Source organism: Lepisosteus platostomus, chromosome 8 (genome assembly GCF_059453375.1).
Source record: "Lepisosteus platostomus isolate fLepPlt1 chromosome 8, fLepPlt1.hap1, whole genome shotgun sequence".
In the NCBI taxonomy this organism is placed as follows: Eukaryota; Metazoa; Chordata; class Actinopteri; order Semionotiformes; family Lepisosteidae; genus Lepisosteus; species Lepisosteus platostomus.
Genome location: NC_142618.1, coordinates 18553001 through 18572413, shown reverse-complemented (window position 1 = coordinate 18572413; position 19413 = coordinate 18553001). Strand labels below are relative to the sequence as shown.

General features: G+C 52.5%; 2 protein-coding genes across 12 annotated transcripts in view; both read right to left on the bottom strand.

Moving 5' to 3' along the window:
• The window catches only part of LOC148657005 (palmitoyltransferase ZDHHC5-A-like), a 31067-nt gene extending 22376 nt beyond the window's left edge, over nucleotides 1–8691 (bottom strand). For 7 of the 11 annotated variants that reach the window (XM_088642678.1, XM_088642679.1, XM_088642680.1 and 4 more), the window contains exon 1: nucleotides 7745–8687. The gene's annotated coding sequence lies outside the window, so the exon portion shown is untranslated. Of the gene's footprint in view, nucleotides 1–7744 lie in introns of all 11 variants that reach the window. The other 4 variants (XM_088642677.1, XM_088642682.1, XM_088642687.1 and 1 more) reach the window with 3 other exon arrangements.
• A 952-nt stretch (nucleotides 8692–9643) lies between these two features.
• Nucleotides 9644–17998, bottom strand: clp1 (cleavage factor polyribonucleotide kinase subunit 1). Its single transcript, XM_088642697.1, has 6 exons — nucleotides 17888–17998; nucleotides 15770–16017; nucleotides 15260–15367; nucleotides 14601–14858; nucleotides 13716–13961; nucleotides 9644–11050 (listed from the first exon to the last, which is right to left on the bottom strand). Coding segments are annotated over exons 1-6 (1323 nt in total). The 5' UTR covers nucleotides 17889–17998; the 3' UTR covers nucleotides 9644–10588.
• Between the last annotated feature and the right edge of the window lie 1415 nt (nucleotides 17999–19413).

Genomic DNA, 19413 nt, shown 5'->3' with positions numbered 1-19413 from the left:
CCTTGTGTCAGTACATAGTAAAAATGTTTTTGCTTTCTAACTTATCTAACTGCCTGCAGGAGACCTGAAAATCCAGTCCTCGAGTACAATCATGTCTGTTGTGGTAACAGGGTGTGTCTGTTCACCAGCTGCCTCTCACACAAGCTCCGAGCAGGAACAGCTCACACTGCTCCAACTCCTGATGCTCATGAACCATCTCCTGATTAAAGCTACAGTGATTCATGCCACTCTCCCTGGTCTTTCCTCCCCTGCCTTGTACCGCAGCTGTTTATATTCCCCTGTCATCTCCCCTCACGGTCTCCTGTCCTGTACTGTAAAACAGTCTATATTCCCCTGTTACCTCCTCTCACTGTGTCTCCCATCCTGTACTGTAACTGTCTGTGTCACCTGCTCTATTCTCCTGCTATGAAAGATTTTTTGCTGGACACAGCATATTCTATATATTTCTATATTTCACAAACCGCTCTTCTCCTCCCAGCAGAGGACTACTCTACAAGGACCAGTCTTGGTTGACGGACATGTAGACAGACTAGAAGCGAACACACAGCAACATGACTGTCACAGCACGCTGGGACCATCATCACTGACGCTGCTGGAAATAGGGAGGTCTTCCCGGAATCCCAATGTCGAGAGGCATGAATACAGGAGAGTGAGGAACATCAAGGAACTTGGGTAGAAACCAAGTTGCCTGCACTCACTAAGTGGTTTCTATTGCTCTGAGGCAAGCGCACAACAAATGAACACTGTATGAAGAAAGACAATAGTATGTCAACTCTGACAAACTGCTTATAAGAAGCCCACTGAACCTACAATTTATTCTGTTACTGATCGGTACAACACAGGCTTCAAACTCAAGAATACTCTTTATTTTAACACTGGCACTTCCTTCAAGAGACCCTCTGCACTGCGAATTTCCTCAAGACATTGCAGTATTGTTTCCTGACTGAGATGGATGTGCTTCGGGCTCACTTCACGTAGACTTCAGAGGAGGACAGTGACTGAAGAGAAGCACCTCGAACCCGTCACCCTTCAGTACATGGCCCCGATCACTCCTCCACACCCTGCCCCAAGAGCTGCAGTCACAGAACGGTACAGTAAGCAGACAGGAGGGGGCTGGAGCAGAAGCCACACAGGAAGCACGCTCCTAAAAGGCCGTGGGAACAGGACGAGGTAATGTGATGTCAAGAGTCGAGCGCTAAACCACAGGCGCAGGAGAGAAGACACAGAACATGCCGGTGCACCGGGAATACAAGAATGATCCAGACAAGAGTCCTGAAAGCAGGGAGCAGCAGGAGAAAAGAGGCTCCGGGAGACAAAGAGCACTGGGAGCGACTGCTAAAATCTCAGATCTCCCTCCCTGACCATCTGCCCCATTTCCAGAGGTGCCCCCAATCCTCACACAAAGCAATGACAAAATCCCTCCCAATGCCCCATATGGCGCCTTCCACTGAGCTGCCCCCTGAAGAGGAGACAGGAGCGCGGCGGGCAGTAATCTGGATTATCGCTGGAGGGGCTGGGAACGGGAGTGAGCTCCACACTGCCAGGACAGCAGTGGGGTTCCTCAAAAGCACCCGTTTCTCTCGGGGGGGGGGAGAACATGGTGTGGATCAAAGGTAAGCTGTCTGATACAGTCTGGCCCCCACACAACTAATTATTTAATGAATCAATTATTAATTACAGCAGAAGTGAGTTTACAGCATTAGTGAGAGTATCTGGGGACAGGTGAGTAGGGGCTTAAACCTCCTTTACTAATTGGTCGAAATCAAGAAATAAAACACAGGAAGGACACAGCATGTGTCGCAATTTTCAAGGGAGCGATGTCTTTGTGCCAGCGACCCTAACCCCAGTGACTGATGGGGACCTGACTACAGGCGCTACACTGGACATCCGTCCTAGAAACAACTGCCAAATGTGGACACCTCTCCTGAGAGAGCAGAGTGACAGTGAAGCTGTGGACTGGAGCCCCAGTGGACACCTGTCCTGAGAGAGCAGAGTGACAGTGAAGCTGTGGACTGGAGCCCCAGTGGACACCTGTCCTGAGAGAGCAGAGTGACAGTGAAGCTGTGGACTGGAGCCCCAGTGGACACCTGTCCTGAGAGAGCAGTGTGACAGTGATGCTGTGGACTGGAGCCCCAGTGGACACCTGTCCTGAGAGAGAGCAGTGTGACAGTGAAGCTGTGGACTGGAGCCCTAGTGGACACCTGTCCTGAGAGAGCAGTGTGACAGTGATGCTGTGGACTGGAGCCCCAGTGGACACCTGTCCTGAGAGAGCAGAGAGTGACAGCGGCGTACTGTGGAGACACACTGACCTGACCATAACTGAAAAAGCTCATGTCTGTGATGCTCAATGTGGGAGAATGCTACCAGTGTAAGAGATCAGTTTCTTCTGATGCTCAGTATGCTGCACTCTGTCACACAGCTTCACAGAAGTCCAGAGAGCCGGTCAGCATCGTGCTCCCACTCCACACAACTGCACTCTGAACAGCATAGGAGACTCTCCGAGAACAACTCGGTTCAACACCTGCACAAGGGCCAGCTATCACAAGGACTGGCAACAGGGTGGGAACCCAAGAATCCCAGAGGACAGCGTGGACCGATTCCAAAAGGGAGACGAGCGAGGGACGAGTGGAAGGAAGGCCGTGAAGGTGGACAAGGTTACGGTCAGCGAGAATGAGTGGGAGGAAGTAAGTCCGGAGGGAGCAGGGAGATATTTGGGGAGCAAGAGAACAGGGAAGGTGTGGAAAACACAGCCACGAGTCTTGGAAGAGAAGGACAGCACAGGGGATCAGCCTGTGCAATCTCTTCAAAGTTTCTGTCCTTCAGCCCTGAGCCCCCCCATCACGATCATGTGTACAGCGACGCCCTCATGAGCAATTCCTTGATCTTGGCACGGCCGCTACACACAGGTACTCAGAGACGCCCCCTGTCCAGACCACACAGGGTTCTGCACCACGTATGCTCAGACACGTCACCTCACTCCAGAGGAGTCAGATGAGTCAAACTGTGCCCACGAAGCAGAAGGTGGCACGCACTCGACACTCCCCCTGTAAGGACCTGTGAGCCAGGCGCAGGAGATCCTGCTCCCGGAGGCCCGTCTCTCTGCAGGCTTTCATTCCAGCTCACCTCCTAAGCTCAGTCAGCTCATTATTGGCTTACTGGGACCAGTTTAACAGCCGTTCTCGGCTCTCGAGGGGCTGGCGCCTTGAAGAGATCTGGAAAAGCCGTAGACACGCCGACCTGACCAGGACTGCCCTCCCTTGTGTTAACCCACTGCTGCCTGCGGACTGCTGTCCTGAAGCAAGAGCTCAAGAGCTCGAGTTACAGGAGCGGGGCTGGACACAGTTATTCACGGTCCACTTACTCGCGTTAGTTATTCCTCTTCCGCGTGAAGCTGCTCCAGTTACAGATTAAGAAGAACAGACCTGGATACCTTGAGAACCGAAACAACACCTGGGAACAATGACAGGACAAAGTCCTTTCCCCTCTCTCGCCGAGAGACAGAGTGCCATTCCAATGTGAATCAAATACGTCCGCCTAGGCTGTACCTTCCCAGGGGCCTGGGTGAGACAAGCGGGCAATTCTGCAAAACCAGGACCCCAGACACACGGAGACACGGGCAAAACTAAAACACTCACAGCCTGAAATTCATAACGAACAATGAATTATCCATTCTTGGACCCTCCCTGCTCCATTCCCTCCTTCAGCTGCTGATTCCCAGCAGATTCACTCAGGGATGAGAGTGAAGAGGGAAAGGAAGATGGAGAAGAGCCATTCAAAACGAAACTGGGATTTCTGAAAGAAAAGTGCTGTGGGAGTGTGAAACAAGCTGCCCATAGTTATGCTGCTGAAAACTCTAGTCAGGCTTCTTTCGAGCCAGGGTATCGGCCTGACTCATCCGGAGGACCTCATCCAGCTGCGTCTTGAAAGAAGCCAGGATATCAGCTTCAACAACATGGCTGACCAGCTTGTTCCACACTCCCACCACCCCTTATGTAAAGAAGTACCTTCTGCCCTGACTGAGTGCTGCTCTTTCTTAAGGGATGTTACAGCATCAGTTCCGACAAAGTGTTAAAACCAAACAGGAGATATTACTGCAGCTGTAACTTCTGAAGATGTTCTCGGCCTTGTATTGATAACTTTTAACTGGGATGCAGCAGGGGGTAGCAGCTTCGAGAGCAGCTGCATTTGCTTCTGGTTTTCTTTACATCTCACATCTTAATGACTTCACTGAACCCATTTTGTGGAAAAGACATCCAAGCAGCTGTGCTTCCTAGGTGCCAATCAGCTGACTGATTAACATCGCAATCAGATGTTCCTGGAAAGAGCCCAGGATACTGGCTTCAACAACATGGCTGGACAGTTTGTTCCACATTCCCACCACCCTTTGTGTAGGGAAGCGCCTAATGTTCTAAGTTTTAAATGTTCTTCCCTGGGGTTCCCCACCTGTGGCCTCCAATTCATGTTTCACTGATCATTCTGAATGAAATCTGCTGGGTTGACTTTGAGGATCTTGAACACTGAAGAGATTCAGTTCCTCCAGCCTGTCAAGGGAGGACTTTCCCTTCAGTCCACGAATGGGCCCGTCTGCTCTTCTCTGAACCGGACCGATTCCAGAGCGGCAATGTCTCTTCTACAAGACGAGGACATGAGACCTTACCAGTGTGTCATACGATTCCAGCTGACACACGGCTGGGAGCTCCCCACACGCTTGTGGGGAAACACGACCCACCACAGCTTTTAGCCGCCCCTGATCTTTTTCAGCCAGCCCAAATCCAAAACGAGTTGACTCTTCGGGGGCACAGACATGGTGGCGAATTATTCTCTAGGCAGGAACGTTAACACACGGGCCGTCGGCTCATTACAACTGCAGCCATGTAGCTCCAGTCAGAACAGGAGGCACTTATTTACACAAAGGGTGGCGGGAGTGTGTAACAACCATGTTGCTGAAACCGATCACCTTGCTTCCTTCAGGAAACAACTGTATGAGATCCTCAAGTCAAAAAAAGCTATTTTTCTACACCAGGTGGGCCAAACAGCCTACTCTCACTTCTAACCTTATGTTCTTTGTTACGGGAACACAAATTAAGCCTACGTGTGTCAACAACACCTTCCGTTTCTTTTTCCCTTCCAAGTTTATAAAAACGCCCCTCTAATCAAAATCTGCACACACTCAACCATCTCTTGTCTGGCAAAAAAAAATCAAATTGGAATTTACTTTCAGGCTCGTCTGTTCAGCCATGAACTCCGAGTCCCCAGTCCCCAGCGGAGAGGTCTGCTTCCGCAGCGCCCTAGCAACCTATCGAATTAGGGTGCGAGCATGGCTGTGAGTCATAGCAACAGAGCAAAGTGGGTTCCTCTCCCAGCTCTCCACTCAGCCGCGCGGAGCACTGAAGTGTCTGTGAATCACTCGGTGAGGTCCTGAGCGTCTCGGCGAGCTCGCTGCACGCGCGCCCTGCCGCGTTCACACCTCCAGGCAGGCCGCGTCACGGCACCCCGGAGCAGGAACCGCGGGATTCCCGTTTGACACATCCAGCACGGCCGAGGTCTTGGGTGTACAGGCCTGCGCTGAGACCCAGTCCCGCCCGGCCCGTTTTAAACCCCACCAGCCCTGGCACAGGAACGCCCCGCCGGGATTCGCGATTCGCCCGCGACGAATGGTGACTGGAGACAGTTGGTGGTCGAAAGACTAAAAACCTGGCCCATTTCAATGCAAGTGAGCTTCACCTGATCTACAGAAACCTGACAAAAGCACCATGACAAGCGTTCTTTACCTCTTCGTCTTTTTAATTTACTCATCAGTGGCAATGGGAGCCCCCTCCTGCACCAGCGGCCCCTCCTGGGAGACACACAGCCCCCTCCTGCACCAGCAGCTCCACCTGGGAGACACACAGCCCCCTCCAGCACCAGCGGCCCCACCTGGGAGACACACAGCCCCCTCCAGCACCAGCGGCCCCACCTGGGAGACACACAGCCCCCTCCAGCACCAGCGGCCCCACCTGGGAGACACACAGCCCCCTCCTGCACCAGCGGCCCCTCCTGGGAGACACACAGCCCCCTCCTGCACCAGCGGCCCCTCCTGGGAGACACACAGCCCCCTCCTGCCCCGGCGGCCCCACCTGGGAGACACACAGCCCCCTCCTGCACCAGCAGCCCCACCTACAGACACACAGCCCCCTCCTGCACCTGCGGCCCCACCTGGGAGACACACAGCCCCCTCCTGCACCAGCGGCCCTACCTGGGAGACACACAGCCCCCTCCTGCACTCCCTTCGTGTTGCAGCCTCCCGCACTCTTTACTCCAGAACAGGACTGAAAATCCTGCTGAGGGCTTGCAGGGTTGGGCCCCTGACTACAGCCAACACCCTATACACCTGTGCTCTTCGGACTCGGCTCTGCTCTGCTCTCACGTCCCAGCGCTCCCAGCCCTCAGCGGAACTGCGCAAGTCACTCCGCTCTCCCCGACGCCTCTCAGAGGTCTCTTTCGCACTACGGCTTTTCCCTCCGTTTAATTTACTCGTGTTGCGCGCGTCTCCGGTGTTGCCTTTCCGTCACTGCGAAGTATGTCACAAAAGGCAGGGTATAAAAAGATTAATGAATAAAATTCACGTTGCGGCACTTATTAATCAGACTACAACCGCAGCCCCGGAGGGGACACTTGTCGAGGGGGTTTCAAGGTCTCCTTACATCAGCACCGGCAGCAGAAAAGTTGGGAGACGCTGCTGAAGTGGCCCAGTTGAACAAGTAACCACCCAGTCCAGCTCAGGCTGATTTGGCTTGAAAACCTGCAGATACACTGGCCCCACCAGCGCCAGGGTCAGGCTGGTAGCTGACATAAAATTAATTAGGTGTAAAGGACTTTGAGTCCCATACGGCTAAAAAAAATAATGAGGTTAATTGCTTAATGGTGGCCTCAGGTTATAACAAACCGCAGGTCCCCAGACTGCAGCTTTCACCTCATCTAAGAGTGGGACCCCCCACCCCCACATCACGGCTGACTCCCACTTTACCACTCAGTTACTGAAGTTACTCTTGAGCTCGCAGATCCCCACAGCATCTCACAGAAAAGGGAGGAGAGGGGACGAGGGAGGTGGGGGGCACTGAGCTAACTGGCTGAATGAGAATTTGGTTCCGATCAGGGAGAGCAGCGTTCCCATCTGACACGGGGGTCAAGACACCACACCTGTGTCACAAGGGCCAGCTCGTCTGAACGCCGCCCCGCATGTCTTCCTGCGGATCCCTGCCAAACACACACACACACACGAGAGAGAGAGAAGCACAACTCCAGACACGCCGCTGAAACCCACTTCCACTCCAGTCCACACGTCATAGGTCCAGAGCAAGCTCTTCAGAGAGCCACCCTCCTCGCCAGCAGCTCCCACAAGCAGCCGGGACCCCTCCGGCATCCCGGCCGGGGGAAATCCCTTCCCATCCCAGGGGAGCAGAAAACAAACAAGCTGACGGCCTGCCGTGGCACCGACACAGCCCACACAGGTCCGAGCGGCGACCCGGGACGCCCAAACCCCCGACCTTAACACGCTGTCCGCGGTCCAAACCGGGTCGGGCTGAGCTGTCCGAGCAGAACCGACACCTCCCGCCCGGCTTGCCCCCACCACCCCACTCCCAGCTCCTCACCGGCGGCAGAGGCCGTCCCGAGCCGGGACTGTGCGCCCTGCCGCCTGGGCTCAATAACACACAAGGTCTGGTAGACACACACGAGAGAACAGCGTAACAACAAACGGGCTCACCTCCTCTCGCCCCTCCGCCGCGGCGCCGGGTGACCTTTCTTTAATTTTTGGTGGTGTGTCGCCGTCTATGAGCAGTTCCGAGTGGCAGTGAACGAAGGCCCCGGGACTGATCCTCGAGCTCTCCTCGACGTCCTCCGCCGGCGTGCGAGCCCCGCCGCCGGGCTGGGCCAAGCCGCACAGCCCGCGGACTCCGGGGGGGCCTCGGCTGACGATGCCGGGAGGTGGGGATGATGCCCCAGAAGCTTACAGACGGGTCTTCCCTCTCATGGTATCCACCGAGACCCCGGCAAAACAACCCCGTGTGCGGCCGCCCCCGCAGGAAGAGGGCAGGTTTCTCCACACGTCCCGTCCGGACCCGAAACACCCGACACGACGGGGCTACAACCCGCCGGAGGAGCCGCTGAGCCTCGGCCGAGCCCCGCTCTTCCTCCTGCCCGTCTCGCCGAGGCGGACTTGAACAGATTCTGTTACTCGAAGAAGGAGACGCGACAGTCCCGGTCCAAGCTCAGGGGGGCCACTCGCCGTCTCTTCCAGTTGATGTTTATTTGGGTTTCATCAACGAACTGTCCTCCCCTCCGCAGGCAGTCGTCCCTCCCGGTCTCGTCTCTGATCCGCTCTTCGAAACGAGCGGAGAGCGGGAGCGGAGCTTTTCTTCAAATCTGCGGTTATCGGCCGCTGGGCTCGTGCGCGACACTCCGCTGGTTTAAAAAAAAAACGAGCCCAGAAAATCCGGCACGAGCAACACTTCAGGTTTCGCCCCCCCCTCTGCTCAACTCCCGAGGACACGCTGGAAGCCCCGCCTCCCCGCAGCTGCCATTGGCTGAACCAGCTCGTCACTCCAAAACAACATAGCCAGTGAGGTGCCTGGAGCGCTGCGACTGACAGCCAAATGGGTTAAGAAAATAGGTGACCTTAATCCCTCCCACTTTGATTCAGTTCACACTCCATGATTAATATGATGTGTGTGCACTTCGGGGACGTGGGTGTGATAACATTCAAAATACATAGATGTGTAGACCATTTTCTGTCAAGAAGTTAATTATTACATATACATTTAAACATATAAATGTCACAACCGAAGAAGACTCCACAGTCGAAACGTTGTCTCCTTTCTTCTCTTTTCAGCATGGAATAAACCTTTAACTTGTTCCTTTGCAGCCTACACATGCTGACGCAGCTATCTACTTGAACTACATATGCAGATCCAATATCATACTGCTTTTTCATAACAGATGTTTGTGATGAGTGCCTGTCACACTGAAGGACTGTCACATTTAGCAAACCTGTCGGATCACACAACCAGCTGTGTTAATTCTGTAACCAGAATTCCTAAAACCACAAGACCCTGCTGGGCCCAGAGAAGAGCCCCCTCAGCCAGCTGGTCCTGAGGCTCACTGACACCAACCTGCCTCACGACAGCACAGCTAAAACAGCATGAATCAGTCAACCAAATCACAACACAAGCCAAACAACACTACCCCTCTCACTGGGACTCACACACAAACATAACAACAACTGGAATGCTATAGAACCCTTAGTGATACACACTAGATGAGCACCTAACCAGGCAAAGAGAAAGAGACCCTGTGCAGCTCTGTGTGACCACAGCCTGGACACAGAAACTGGACACAGACAGACCTGTCTGTCCAGAGAGGACAGGCTCAGTGACCACTTCAGTATGTGATCTCAGGAACGGACAAGAATGTTTTATGTGTTGTACATAAATGTCCAATAATATATTTGTACTGTAAATGTGTATAAATAGTGATAATTGCATTTGCTATAACTCATCAGTCAGGCCAATAAAGCTCTTTGAATCTGAATGTGACAAAGTGAAGGACTAACAGAGTCTGAGTGACCATTATTGACTCCCAGTGTGACAAACGCACAGACACTGAATGATGTGCTGACCAACACTCTTTAATTCCACAGCTGAAAGGAATGTCCTAACTTGACAGGCCAAAGGAATTGAGCCTTTTGGACCGTGAGGAGACCTGATACGAGTATTCACAATCCTGAAAAACACATTGACAGTTCTAACCTAGAAGAATCAGCAGATAAACAGGAACAAGAAGAGTCCAATGGAAACTACAGCGAAGAGCATTTAAAACCAAAAATGGGAGGCCATTCTTTACACAAAGGGTTGTGGGAGTGTGGAACAAGCTTCCCAGGCACGTTGTTGTCTGGTTTCTTTCAAGACACATGAATGAGATTATTGGATAAATTATCAATCAGCCTAGATGGGCCACAATTTAGAACTGATCCTCTAGTTTAGAAGTGTTTTTCTGATCTGGTGCTTTTGCACAGAACTCTCAACACCCGTCTTAAAAACTGTATAAAACGGCATTTAACTGCCTTTCTCCTGAATCGGTTGATTCAAACAGTGACTTTGCTACACCTCTCACTAATGCAAAATGAACAGCTTTTTTGTAGCAAATAATTTTTTTATTAAAAATACTCCAGAAAAAAAAATCAGCTTTGTTAAAACAAGCAAACCTTCTGATTTGTGCAGTCAGAGTGCCAAATCTGTAAAAGAGCTGTTTCCAGGAAAGACAAAAAAACAGAATTTCCCGCTGCTGAGTAAGAAACCGTGGCAGCTCCTGGATGTGTTTCTGGGTGGGGTGATGATAAAAAACACAATCTCCGCTGACTTACTCAGAGCCCATCATGAAAGTACTGGGGCAAGGTCACTGCTGGCTCCACGTCTCTGTCTCCGTTCAAGCCCCTGGACGTCAAGCTGCTGCAGGGGCTCCTGGGAACCGCCCCCCCCCCAACCCCCCAAACCGGGCTTTAAAACGGTCACTGTCCGTGCGCGAGACCGCCTGAGCCGAGCCGGCCCGGCGCTCACTTCAGGTCAATGAAGCGGATGTCCATGATGAGCAGCACGTGGCGCGGGAGGGGCCGGGGCGCGGGGGACAGCACGGTCATGACCTGGTTCTGCGTGTCCACCGCCGTCACCACGATGAAGCCGCACACGGGGCTGTCCAGGATCCCGCCCCCGGCCGCCTTCCCGCCCCCCGCCTCGACCCCGCCCTCCTCGCCCCCGCAGCTCACGCTCAGCACGTGGTGCGCCAGGTCCCGCCCGGGCGTGACGGGCACCAGCTTGAGCTGCGTGTCGTCCTGGGACATGCCCAGCGGCAGGCAGGAGTCCGGGATGGAGGGGGCGCCGATCTTGTAGATCCGCACGTCCGAGAAGCGCACGTCGAAGGCGTGGGGGAAGAAGGAGACCCCGCGGAAGCCGTAGAAGTACTCCCGGATCTTCTCGTCCCGCGCCTCGCGACGGCACTCCTTGGAGCGCTCCACCACCTGGAAGAGAGGGGTTAAGTAGTTAATGAGTTATTGGGGAGGAGCAGTGGCTCTGTGGCTAAGGATGTGCGCCTGTGGCTGGAACGTCAAATCCTACTCTGTTGGGCCCCTGAGCAAGGCCCTTAACCCCAGCTGCTCCAGGGACGCCGTATAAATGGCTGACCCTGCGCTCTGACCCCCAGCTTCTCTCTCCCTGTCTGTGTGTCTCATGGAGAGCAAGCTGGGGTATGCGAAAAGACAAATTCCTAAAGCAAGAAATTGTATATGGCCAATAAAGTGATGTTATGTTAACGAGCTGCGAGTGCCTGGCCACGCTGGCGTGACTCTCTTGCTGCTTGAGCACGCTCGCGTTAGCAGGGAGGACGTCGAGATACAGGAGGCTACTTTTGAGAAAGACAGCCCTTGGTGTCGACACCACCACCATCTCCCACCGTGGGCCAGCAGTTACCCAGCGAGAGGACATGTTGCCAGAAGTGTAGAATTTACATCGAGGGACCATAACAACAATGAGAGGAGGCCATTCAGCCCTTTTGGTAGTTCATGACAAATTGATCCAAAGATCTCATCCGGCTGGGTTTTGAAAGAAGCCAAGGTACCAGCTTCAACCCACAGCTGGGCAGCTTGTTCCACACTCCCACCACCCTTCGTGTAAAGAAGTGCCTCGTGTCCTGACTGGAGGATCTCGTCCAGCTGCGTCCTGAAAGAAGTCAGGACAGCTTGACGGAGTGGGCAGCCTGACTGGTCAGCTTGTTTCCAATTACCACACACTGAAGCAAGACTGTACAGCGGACCACAGAGGCCCCATTTAAAGTACTTTGACACTGCAGTGTGGCCACTTATATTCCTGGGCTTAAAGGACAATGACAGGGGAAAATAAATTAAATGGGTTTCATCATAGATCCCAGAGGCATCACCAAAGCCTTATGAGTACTCTTACAATACTCCCACTGGGGTGCATGAGCACTGAAGCAGCATTGGAGCACCAGCGGTGTGATGCGATAATCATGAAAATTGCCCGAAGTCAAGCCGTGAGTGCAGTTCGTTCCTACAGTGGTTTTCTGTCAGTGTGTCCTCCTGAGCCCTGGGCCCTGGGCCTGCACAGTGTTTATAACCTCTGCCTAGTTCCCCGCACTGCTGGGCTCAGTGCTGCAACACTGAATTCTGCAACAAAATTAGAATTACTCGGGGATTAAATCCACACTCCAGAAATGAAAATAAAACTCCTATTCTCCACAGCGAAAAGCTCTGAAGGAAGCACTACAGAGCCATAAATAGAGCCCTGTAAGAACACTGCCCCTGGGCATCCTCAGTGGAACGGCACTCCCTGTTTTTAAGAACACTTGGGGTATCACTGAGGACTCCTGGGGCAATACCAGACCACCCCAGAGAGAGTGGGGTATCACTGAGGACTCCTGGGGCAATACCAGACTGCCCCTGAGAGAGTGGGGTATCACCGAGGACTCCTGGGGCAATACCAGACCGCCACAGAGAGAGTGGGGTATCACTGAGGACTCCTGGGGCAATACCAGACTTCCCTGCAGAGTGTGGGGTATGACAGAGGACTCCTGGAGCAATACTAGACAGCCCCAGAGAGAGTGGGGTATCACAGAGGACTCCTGGGGCAATACTAGACAGCCCCAGAGAGAGTGGGGTATCACAGAGGACTCCTGGGGCAATACTAGACTGGCCCAGAGAGAGTGAGGTATGACAGAGGACTCCTGGGGCAATACTAGACAGCCCCAGAGAGAGTGGGGTATCACAGAGGACTCCTGGGGCAATACTAGACTGGCCCAGAGAGAGTGGGGTATGACAGAGGACTCCTGGGGCAATACTAGACTGCCCCAGAGAGAGTGGGGTATGACAGAGGCTCCTGGAGCAATACTAGACAGCCCCAGAGAGAGTGGGGTATGACAGAGGACTCCTGGGGCAATACTAGACAGCCCCAGAGAGAGTGGGGTATGACAGAGGACTCCTGGGGCAATACCAGACCGCCCCAGAGAGAGTGGGGTATGACAGAGGCTCCTGGGGCAATACTAGACTGGCCCAGAGAGAGTGAGGTATGACAGAGGACTCCTGGAGCAATACCAGACTGCCCCAGAGAGAGTGGGGTATGACAGAGGACTCCTGGGGCAATACCAGACCGCCCCAGAGAGAGTGGGGTATGACAGAGGACTCCTGGGGCAATACCAGACCGCCCCAGAGAGAGTGGGGTATGACAGAGGCTCCTGGGGCAATACTAGACTGCCCCAGAGAGAGTGGGGTATGACAGAGGACTCCTGGGGCAATACCAGACAGCCCCAGAGAGAGTGGGGTATGACAGAGGACTCCTGGGGCAATACCAGACCGCCCCAGAGAGAGTGGGGTATGACAGAGGCTCCTGGGGCAATACTAGACTGCCCCAGAGAGAGTGGGGTATGACAGAGGACTCCTGGGGCAATACCAGACCGCCCCAGAGAGAGTGGGGTATGACAGAGGACTCCTGGGGCAATACCAGACCGACCCAGAGAGAGTGGGGTATGACAGAGGACTGCTGGAGCAATACTAGACCGCCCCAGAGAGAGTGGGGTATGACAGAGGACTCCTGGGGCAATACTAGACCGCCCCAGAGAGAGTGGGGTATGACGGAGGACTCTGGGTGGCGAGCCAGCGGTCGGCGCAGACGTACCCCCCCAGACTTGGGCAGCAGCACCACCTTGACGAAGTGCGGCAGGTCCCGCTTGAGCTCGTTGTAGAGGCGCTCCTGGTCCAGCACCAGCACCACGTCCACCTCGAAGGCAGAGGCGCAGTGCACCAGCGCCTGGTAGCCCGCGCCCTTCACCCAGCCGCAGGTGTTGATGACACAGCCGCCCACGCTGGCCCGCCGGTTCACCTCGCAGCGCTGGGAGAAGACCTCCGCCAGGCAGGACGTCAGCTGGGGGGACAGGGGGTCAGGGTCAGGGGTACCCCAATACTAATACACACACACAAGACTGGAGAGAAAGGGTCAGGGTTACCCCCACACTAAAACACACACACAGGACTGGGGAATCAGGGTCACCCCCCATACATACACACACAGGACTGGGGAGTCACGTCACCCCCATACATACACACACAGGACTGGGGAGACACTTCACCCCCATACATACATACACACACAGGACTGGGGAGACAGGGTCACCCCCATACATACACACACAGGACTGGGGAGACAGGGTCACCCCCATACATACACACACAGGACTGGGGAGACACACACACAGCGTCTACAGAACCATGAGCACACAGCACAGAGTCTACAGAGAGCCACACACAGCGCAGCATCTACAGAGAGCTACACGCAGCACAACACCGACAGAGCCACGTGCACACAGCACACCTCCTACAGAGAGCCACACGCACACAGCGCAGCATCTAAAGAGAGAAGCACACAGCACAGCGCAGCATCTACAGAGAGCCACACGCAGCACAGCGCAGCATCTACAGAGACACCCATGCTCAGTAAACATCCAGGTGGACAGCTAAGAGCAGGCAGCACTGTGCACCTGCAGGTGCTGATGAAGCCACCTACCTTGTTGTACAGCTTGATGTTGGTGCCGGGAGTGGTGGAGCCGAAGTGATAGACCAGGGGCGCCTGGACAGAGAAGCCTTCCTCGATGTCGGCGGGCCTCTCAATGCACAGGGCAGACACAGTGCCAGGGACAGACACACCGCTCTGACCCACATCCAGCTCCACCAGCGTGGGGCGCCGGCCGACCCGCACCGCCCAGCTGAGGAGCAGCCTGCACAGAGTGGACTTCCCAACATCTGTGGGGCCGACAACCATCACCTGAGAGGTACAGAAAGAGAGGGGTTAATACAGTCAAGACACACTGACTGGACACTACAGGACATTAACACTGCACTGAGAGAGAGGGGTTAATACAGTCCAGACACACTGACTGGACACTACAGGACATTAACACTGCACTGAGACAGAGAGGTCAATACAGTCCAGACACACTGACTGGACACTCCAGTACATTAACAATGCACTGAGATAGAGGGGTTAATACAGTCCAGACACGCTGACTGGACACTACAGGACATTAACACTGCACTGAGAGAGAGGGGTTAATACAGTACAGACACACTTGTGTCAACTCAAAAACTTGTAAATACTGTATGAAGATGAATAAATGATGTTTTAATGTGAAATGTAAAGAAATACACAGAAACAGACAGGCTAACCCTGGGCCCTCTCTCGTTGTCTCTCTCAGCCTGCTGCCTCATCTGCTCCAGCGCAGCATGAGTGTTGAGATACAGCAGCATCGGAGTGTCCCTGGACACATAAGCCACCTGAGAGACAGAGAGGAGAGAAAAGGTCATTCAATTCAGTTGAATTTGTACAAAATTTCACAAAGGACTGGATGCCCTGCTGTAGACACAGCGCCCCTTCCAGGACCAGGACTGGACACCCTGCTGTAGACACAGTGCCCCCTCCAGGACTGGACACCCTGCTGTAGACGCAGCGCCCCCTCCAGGACCAGGACTGGACACCCTGCTGTAGACACAGCGCCCCCTCCAGGACCAGGACTGGACACCCTGCTGTAGACACAGCGCCCCTTCCAGGACCAGGACTGGACACCCTGCTGTAGACACAGCGCCCCCTCCAGGACCAGGACTGGACACCCTGCTGTAAATGGGCTCCTGAGGGCCTTTCAGTATCAGCCCAGACAACCGCAGAACAGGCTGGTGTACCTCAGTCTTCCCAGTGAGGCTGACGGTGCAGCCCTGCCAGGTGAACACTGCGATCTTGGAGCCGGGCCCAAAGCTGTACTTCTTGTTGCGGTTCAGTTCTGACCCAAACACCTCAGCCAGACCAGAAAGCAGCTCCATCTGCACCCGCTCTCCGGACTCCACCTCGAACCGCAGCTCCGTCTCTCGCTCCAACTCGAAGCGCACACCAGTACTCTCATCACTGCCCCGCTCCCCTTCTGCGGTCATCACTGAGGGAGAGAGAGAGACTGACTGTTCACTCCAGGACATTAACACTGCACTGAGAGGGGTTAATACAGTACAGACACACTGACTGGACACTACAGGACATTAACACTGCACTGAGAGAGAGGGGTTAATACAGTCCAGACACACTGACTGGACACTACAGGACATTAACACTGCACTGAGAGAGAGGGGTTAATACAGTCCAGACACACTGACTGGACACTCCAGTACATTAACACTGCACTGAGAGAGAGGGGTTAATACAGTCCAGGCACACTGACTGGACACTACAGGACATTAACACTGCACTGAGAGAGAGGGGTTAATACAGTCCAGACACACTGACTGGACACTCCAGTACATTAACACTGCACTGAGAGAGAGGGGTTAATACAGTCCAGACACACTGACTGGACACTACAGGACATTAACACTGCACTGAGAGAGAGAGGGGTTAATACAGTCCAGACACACTGACTGGACACTCCAGGACATTAACACTGCACTGAGAGAGAGGGGTTAATACAGTCCAGACACACTGACTGGACACTCCAGTACATTAACACTGCACTGAGAGAGAGGGGTTGATACAGTCCAGACACACTGACTGGACACTACAGGACATTAACACTGCACTGAGAGAGAGAGGGGTTAATACAGTCCAGACACACTGACTGGACACTACAGGACATTAACACTGCACTGAGAGAGAGGGGTTAATACAGTCCAGACACACTGACTGGACACTCCAGTACATTAACACTGCACTGAGAGAGAGGGGTTAATACAGTCCAGACACACTGACTGGACACTTCAGTACATTAACACTGCACTGAGAGAGAGGGGTTAATACAGTCCAGACACACTGACTGGACACTTCAGTACATTAACACTGCACTGAGAGAGAGGGGTTAATACAGTCCAGACACACTGACTGGACACTTCAGTACATTAACACTGCACTGAGAGAGAGGGGTTAATACAGTACAGACACACTGACTGGACACTACAGGACATTAACACTGCACTGAGAGAGAGGGGTTAATACAGTCCAGACACACTGACTGGACACTACAGTACATTAACACTGCACTGAGAGAGAGGGGTTAATACAGTACAGACACTGGACAGAGACAGACCTGAAGAAGGCGTGACACCCATAATGTTATTTTTTCAACTGTTCAGAGTGAAACTAACCTCTAGTTTTAACTTTGTAGCCAAGATTTGATCCTGCTCAATAAACATCAGTGAATGCAGATTCTCCAAGGGTGTTGTTACACGTATACGTGTTTTTGAGTTCAACTAGACACTTCGCGTTCTGTCTCCGTCCGCTCACGTCAATGTACGTGGCTCATACAACTTACTGCAGCAATAAACCCATTCACAAGAAAACATTCCTATAAGTCACGGAAAGACCTCGTCTTTTCACTTTATGTAACTGCAGTTCCGTTCACAAAAACAAGGTACAGAGCGAGTGTAAATATTTTTTTATACAGATCCTCGTCCCCGGCTCCTCTACAGCCACCTATGACTGGAGTAGGAAATACTTATGGTTCCAGCGCAGGCGACAAGAATCACTTTTAAATATCTGGCTGCTTAGTTCTACATGATATCGACCAAGACACTATTCCATAATTTACAAGCGAAAGGTCATCTTTGGTATGCCTAAAAACTCTGGATTTCTCAATTAAAGATAATCAAAATGTAACTTGAGTTCAGTAAAGACAGGTCACGATTAAACGCAGCGTTTATCTAGTCAACATTTTAATAATTTCTATGACTTGAATAATACTTGACAGGAAAGCAAGATAAAAAACCTGTATAACAATCATCTGAAAAGTACTTATAAAATATCAATAAATCAAATCTTACTTCATGAATTTGCCGTTAGCGCCCCACGCCGCTGTTTAAAAACAACCGAAGAGCACCTCGAGCCACCTTCTGCAGCACGTTCCGTCGCATGATGATGACGACACACACAAAGACCAACCAGTGTTCAGAGGCTGCTGCAGGTTGGTGTTGAATTTAGAAAGTGGATTGAGTGTTCATGCTAGTCAGGCGTGCTAAATCTTTCTTGTGTACTACAATTTTGATAACCTTAAATAAATAAATGTTGAGTTAATGTTGGTAACCTCTTCATAAGGAGTAGTAAACACAAGTATGCTGAGTTTGCGAAGTAATGAAATAGAAAAACTTCTCTACATTACACTAAGTACAGTGTTCTGAGATCTGTACTTTACATAAATATTTAACTTTCAAGTTACTTTAACGTTTAATTGAGAAAAACGGTTTAGAAAAGGCGGTACTCTACTACATTTCCCAGAAGGCTCTCCGTGACTCGTTCCATCTGTTTGGATGACGTTGCCACGGGCTCCAATTCTGATTGGGCGAACAAGAGACAGAAGTGCATGCGCAAACGCTTTGTTTGCTTTCAGGACGCCCAACCGCGTATCGTGGTGTTTTTGAAAACAGCCGCTCAGCAAGCGGGAATGCAGCAATGGAGCACACGTGTGTCTTGCAGTGATTAGTTCTGTGTATATGTATGCAAGTTATATCGAAGGCGGCAGTGAGCGGCATCGGTCACCCTTGGCCTTACCTCAGAGATCTTTTTCAATGCCTTTGTTTACCACTCAGACTGCGAAAAACACGCAGCCGGAATGGCTGCTGCTAGCTGTGCCAGCTGGACTCTCAAACCCGAGAGGATCAAGCTGACCACTGAGGTCAGTGGCCCCCTGGTAGAGTCCCTTTTATGAGACCAGCAGCAGGCGTTTGTTCTTGAAGATGAGCAAAATGTTCATACATAAACATTTTTATGATTGGTCAGTAACAGTTTGTTAGAATATAAGGTATAAACAGGGACGTGGGCGAATAACCCAGACCCCTGTTCCCTTTCATGTTATTTACCCCAGTGTAGCACAGACGAGTTACACCTCCATTCAGGAGAGCTTGGAGAAAGCTAGGCCAGCTGGAAATGCACAGAACAGTGAAACAGGTCTTGAGGGCTTAACTGCTAACTCATAGGTTTGGGGTCCTGCCCTGGATCACAGGAGAGCTCAAGGTCACATCTGTCTCTCAGTAAAACCTCTCGCAGGGCTCCAGGGCCGTTGCAAAACTGTTTTCTGCTTTGGGGAAAACAAATTGCCGAGTTCATTTAACTCACACTTGTAATATTGTGTCTGGTAACCACGCACCCCAGAAATGTTTCTAGATCGTTTTTTAAATATAAGGAAACACCCGGTTATGTCTTGTTTTAGAAACGACACGTGTTTGTTAACGTTCCGTCTTCAGCGTTGTGTCTGTGTTTTAAGTGAGAGCAGAGATGGTTCATTTTCCCTTCCAGGCGGGGATGACAGCGGGCGGCAGGCGAAGAGTCCGGCACTCCTGTGCGCCCGCAGGCT

Coding starts and splice junctions, on each gene's coding strand:
- clp1 (XM_088642697.1), bottom strand. Junction 15,368..15,769: donor GCCTCACTGGGAAGACTGAG/GTACACCAGCCT, acceptor TCTGTCTCTCAG/GTGGCTTATGTGTCCAGGGA. Junction 14,859..15,259: donor ACAACGAGAGAGGGCCCAGG/GTTAGCCTGTCT, acceptor TGTACCTCTCAG/GTGATGGTTGTCGGCCCCAC.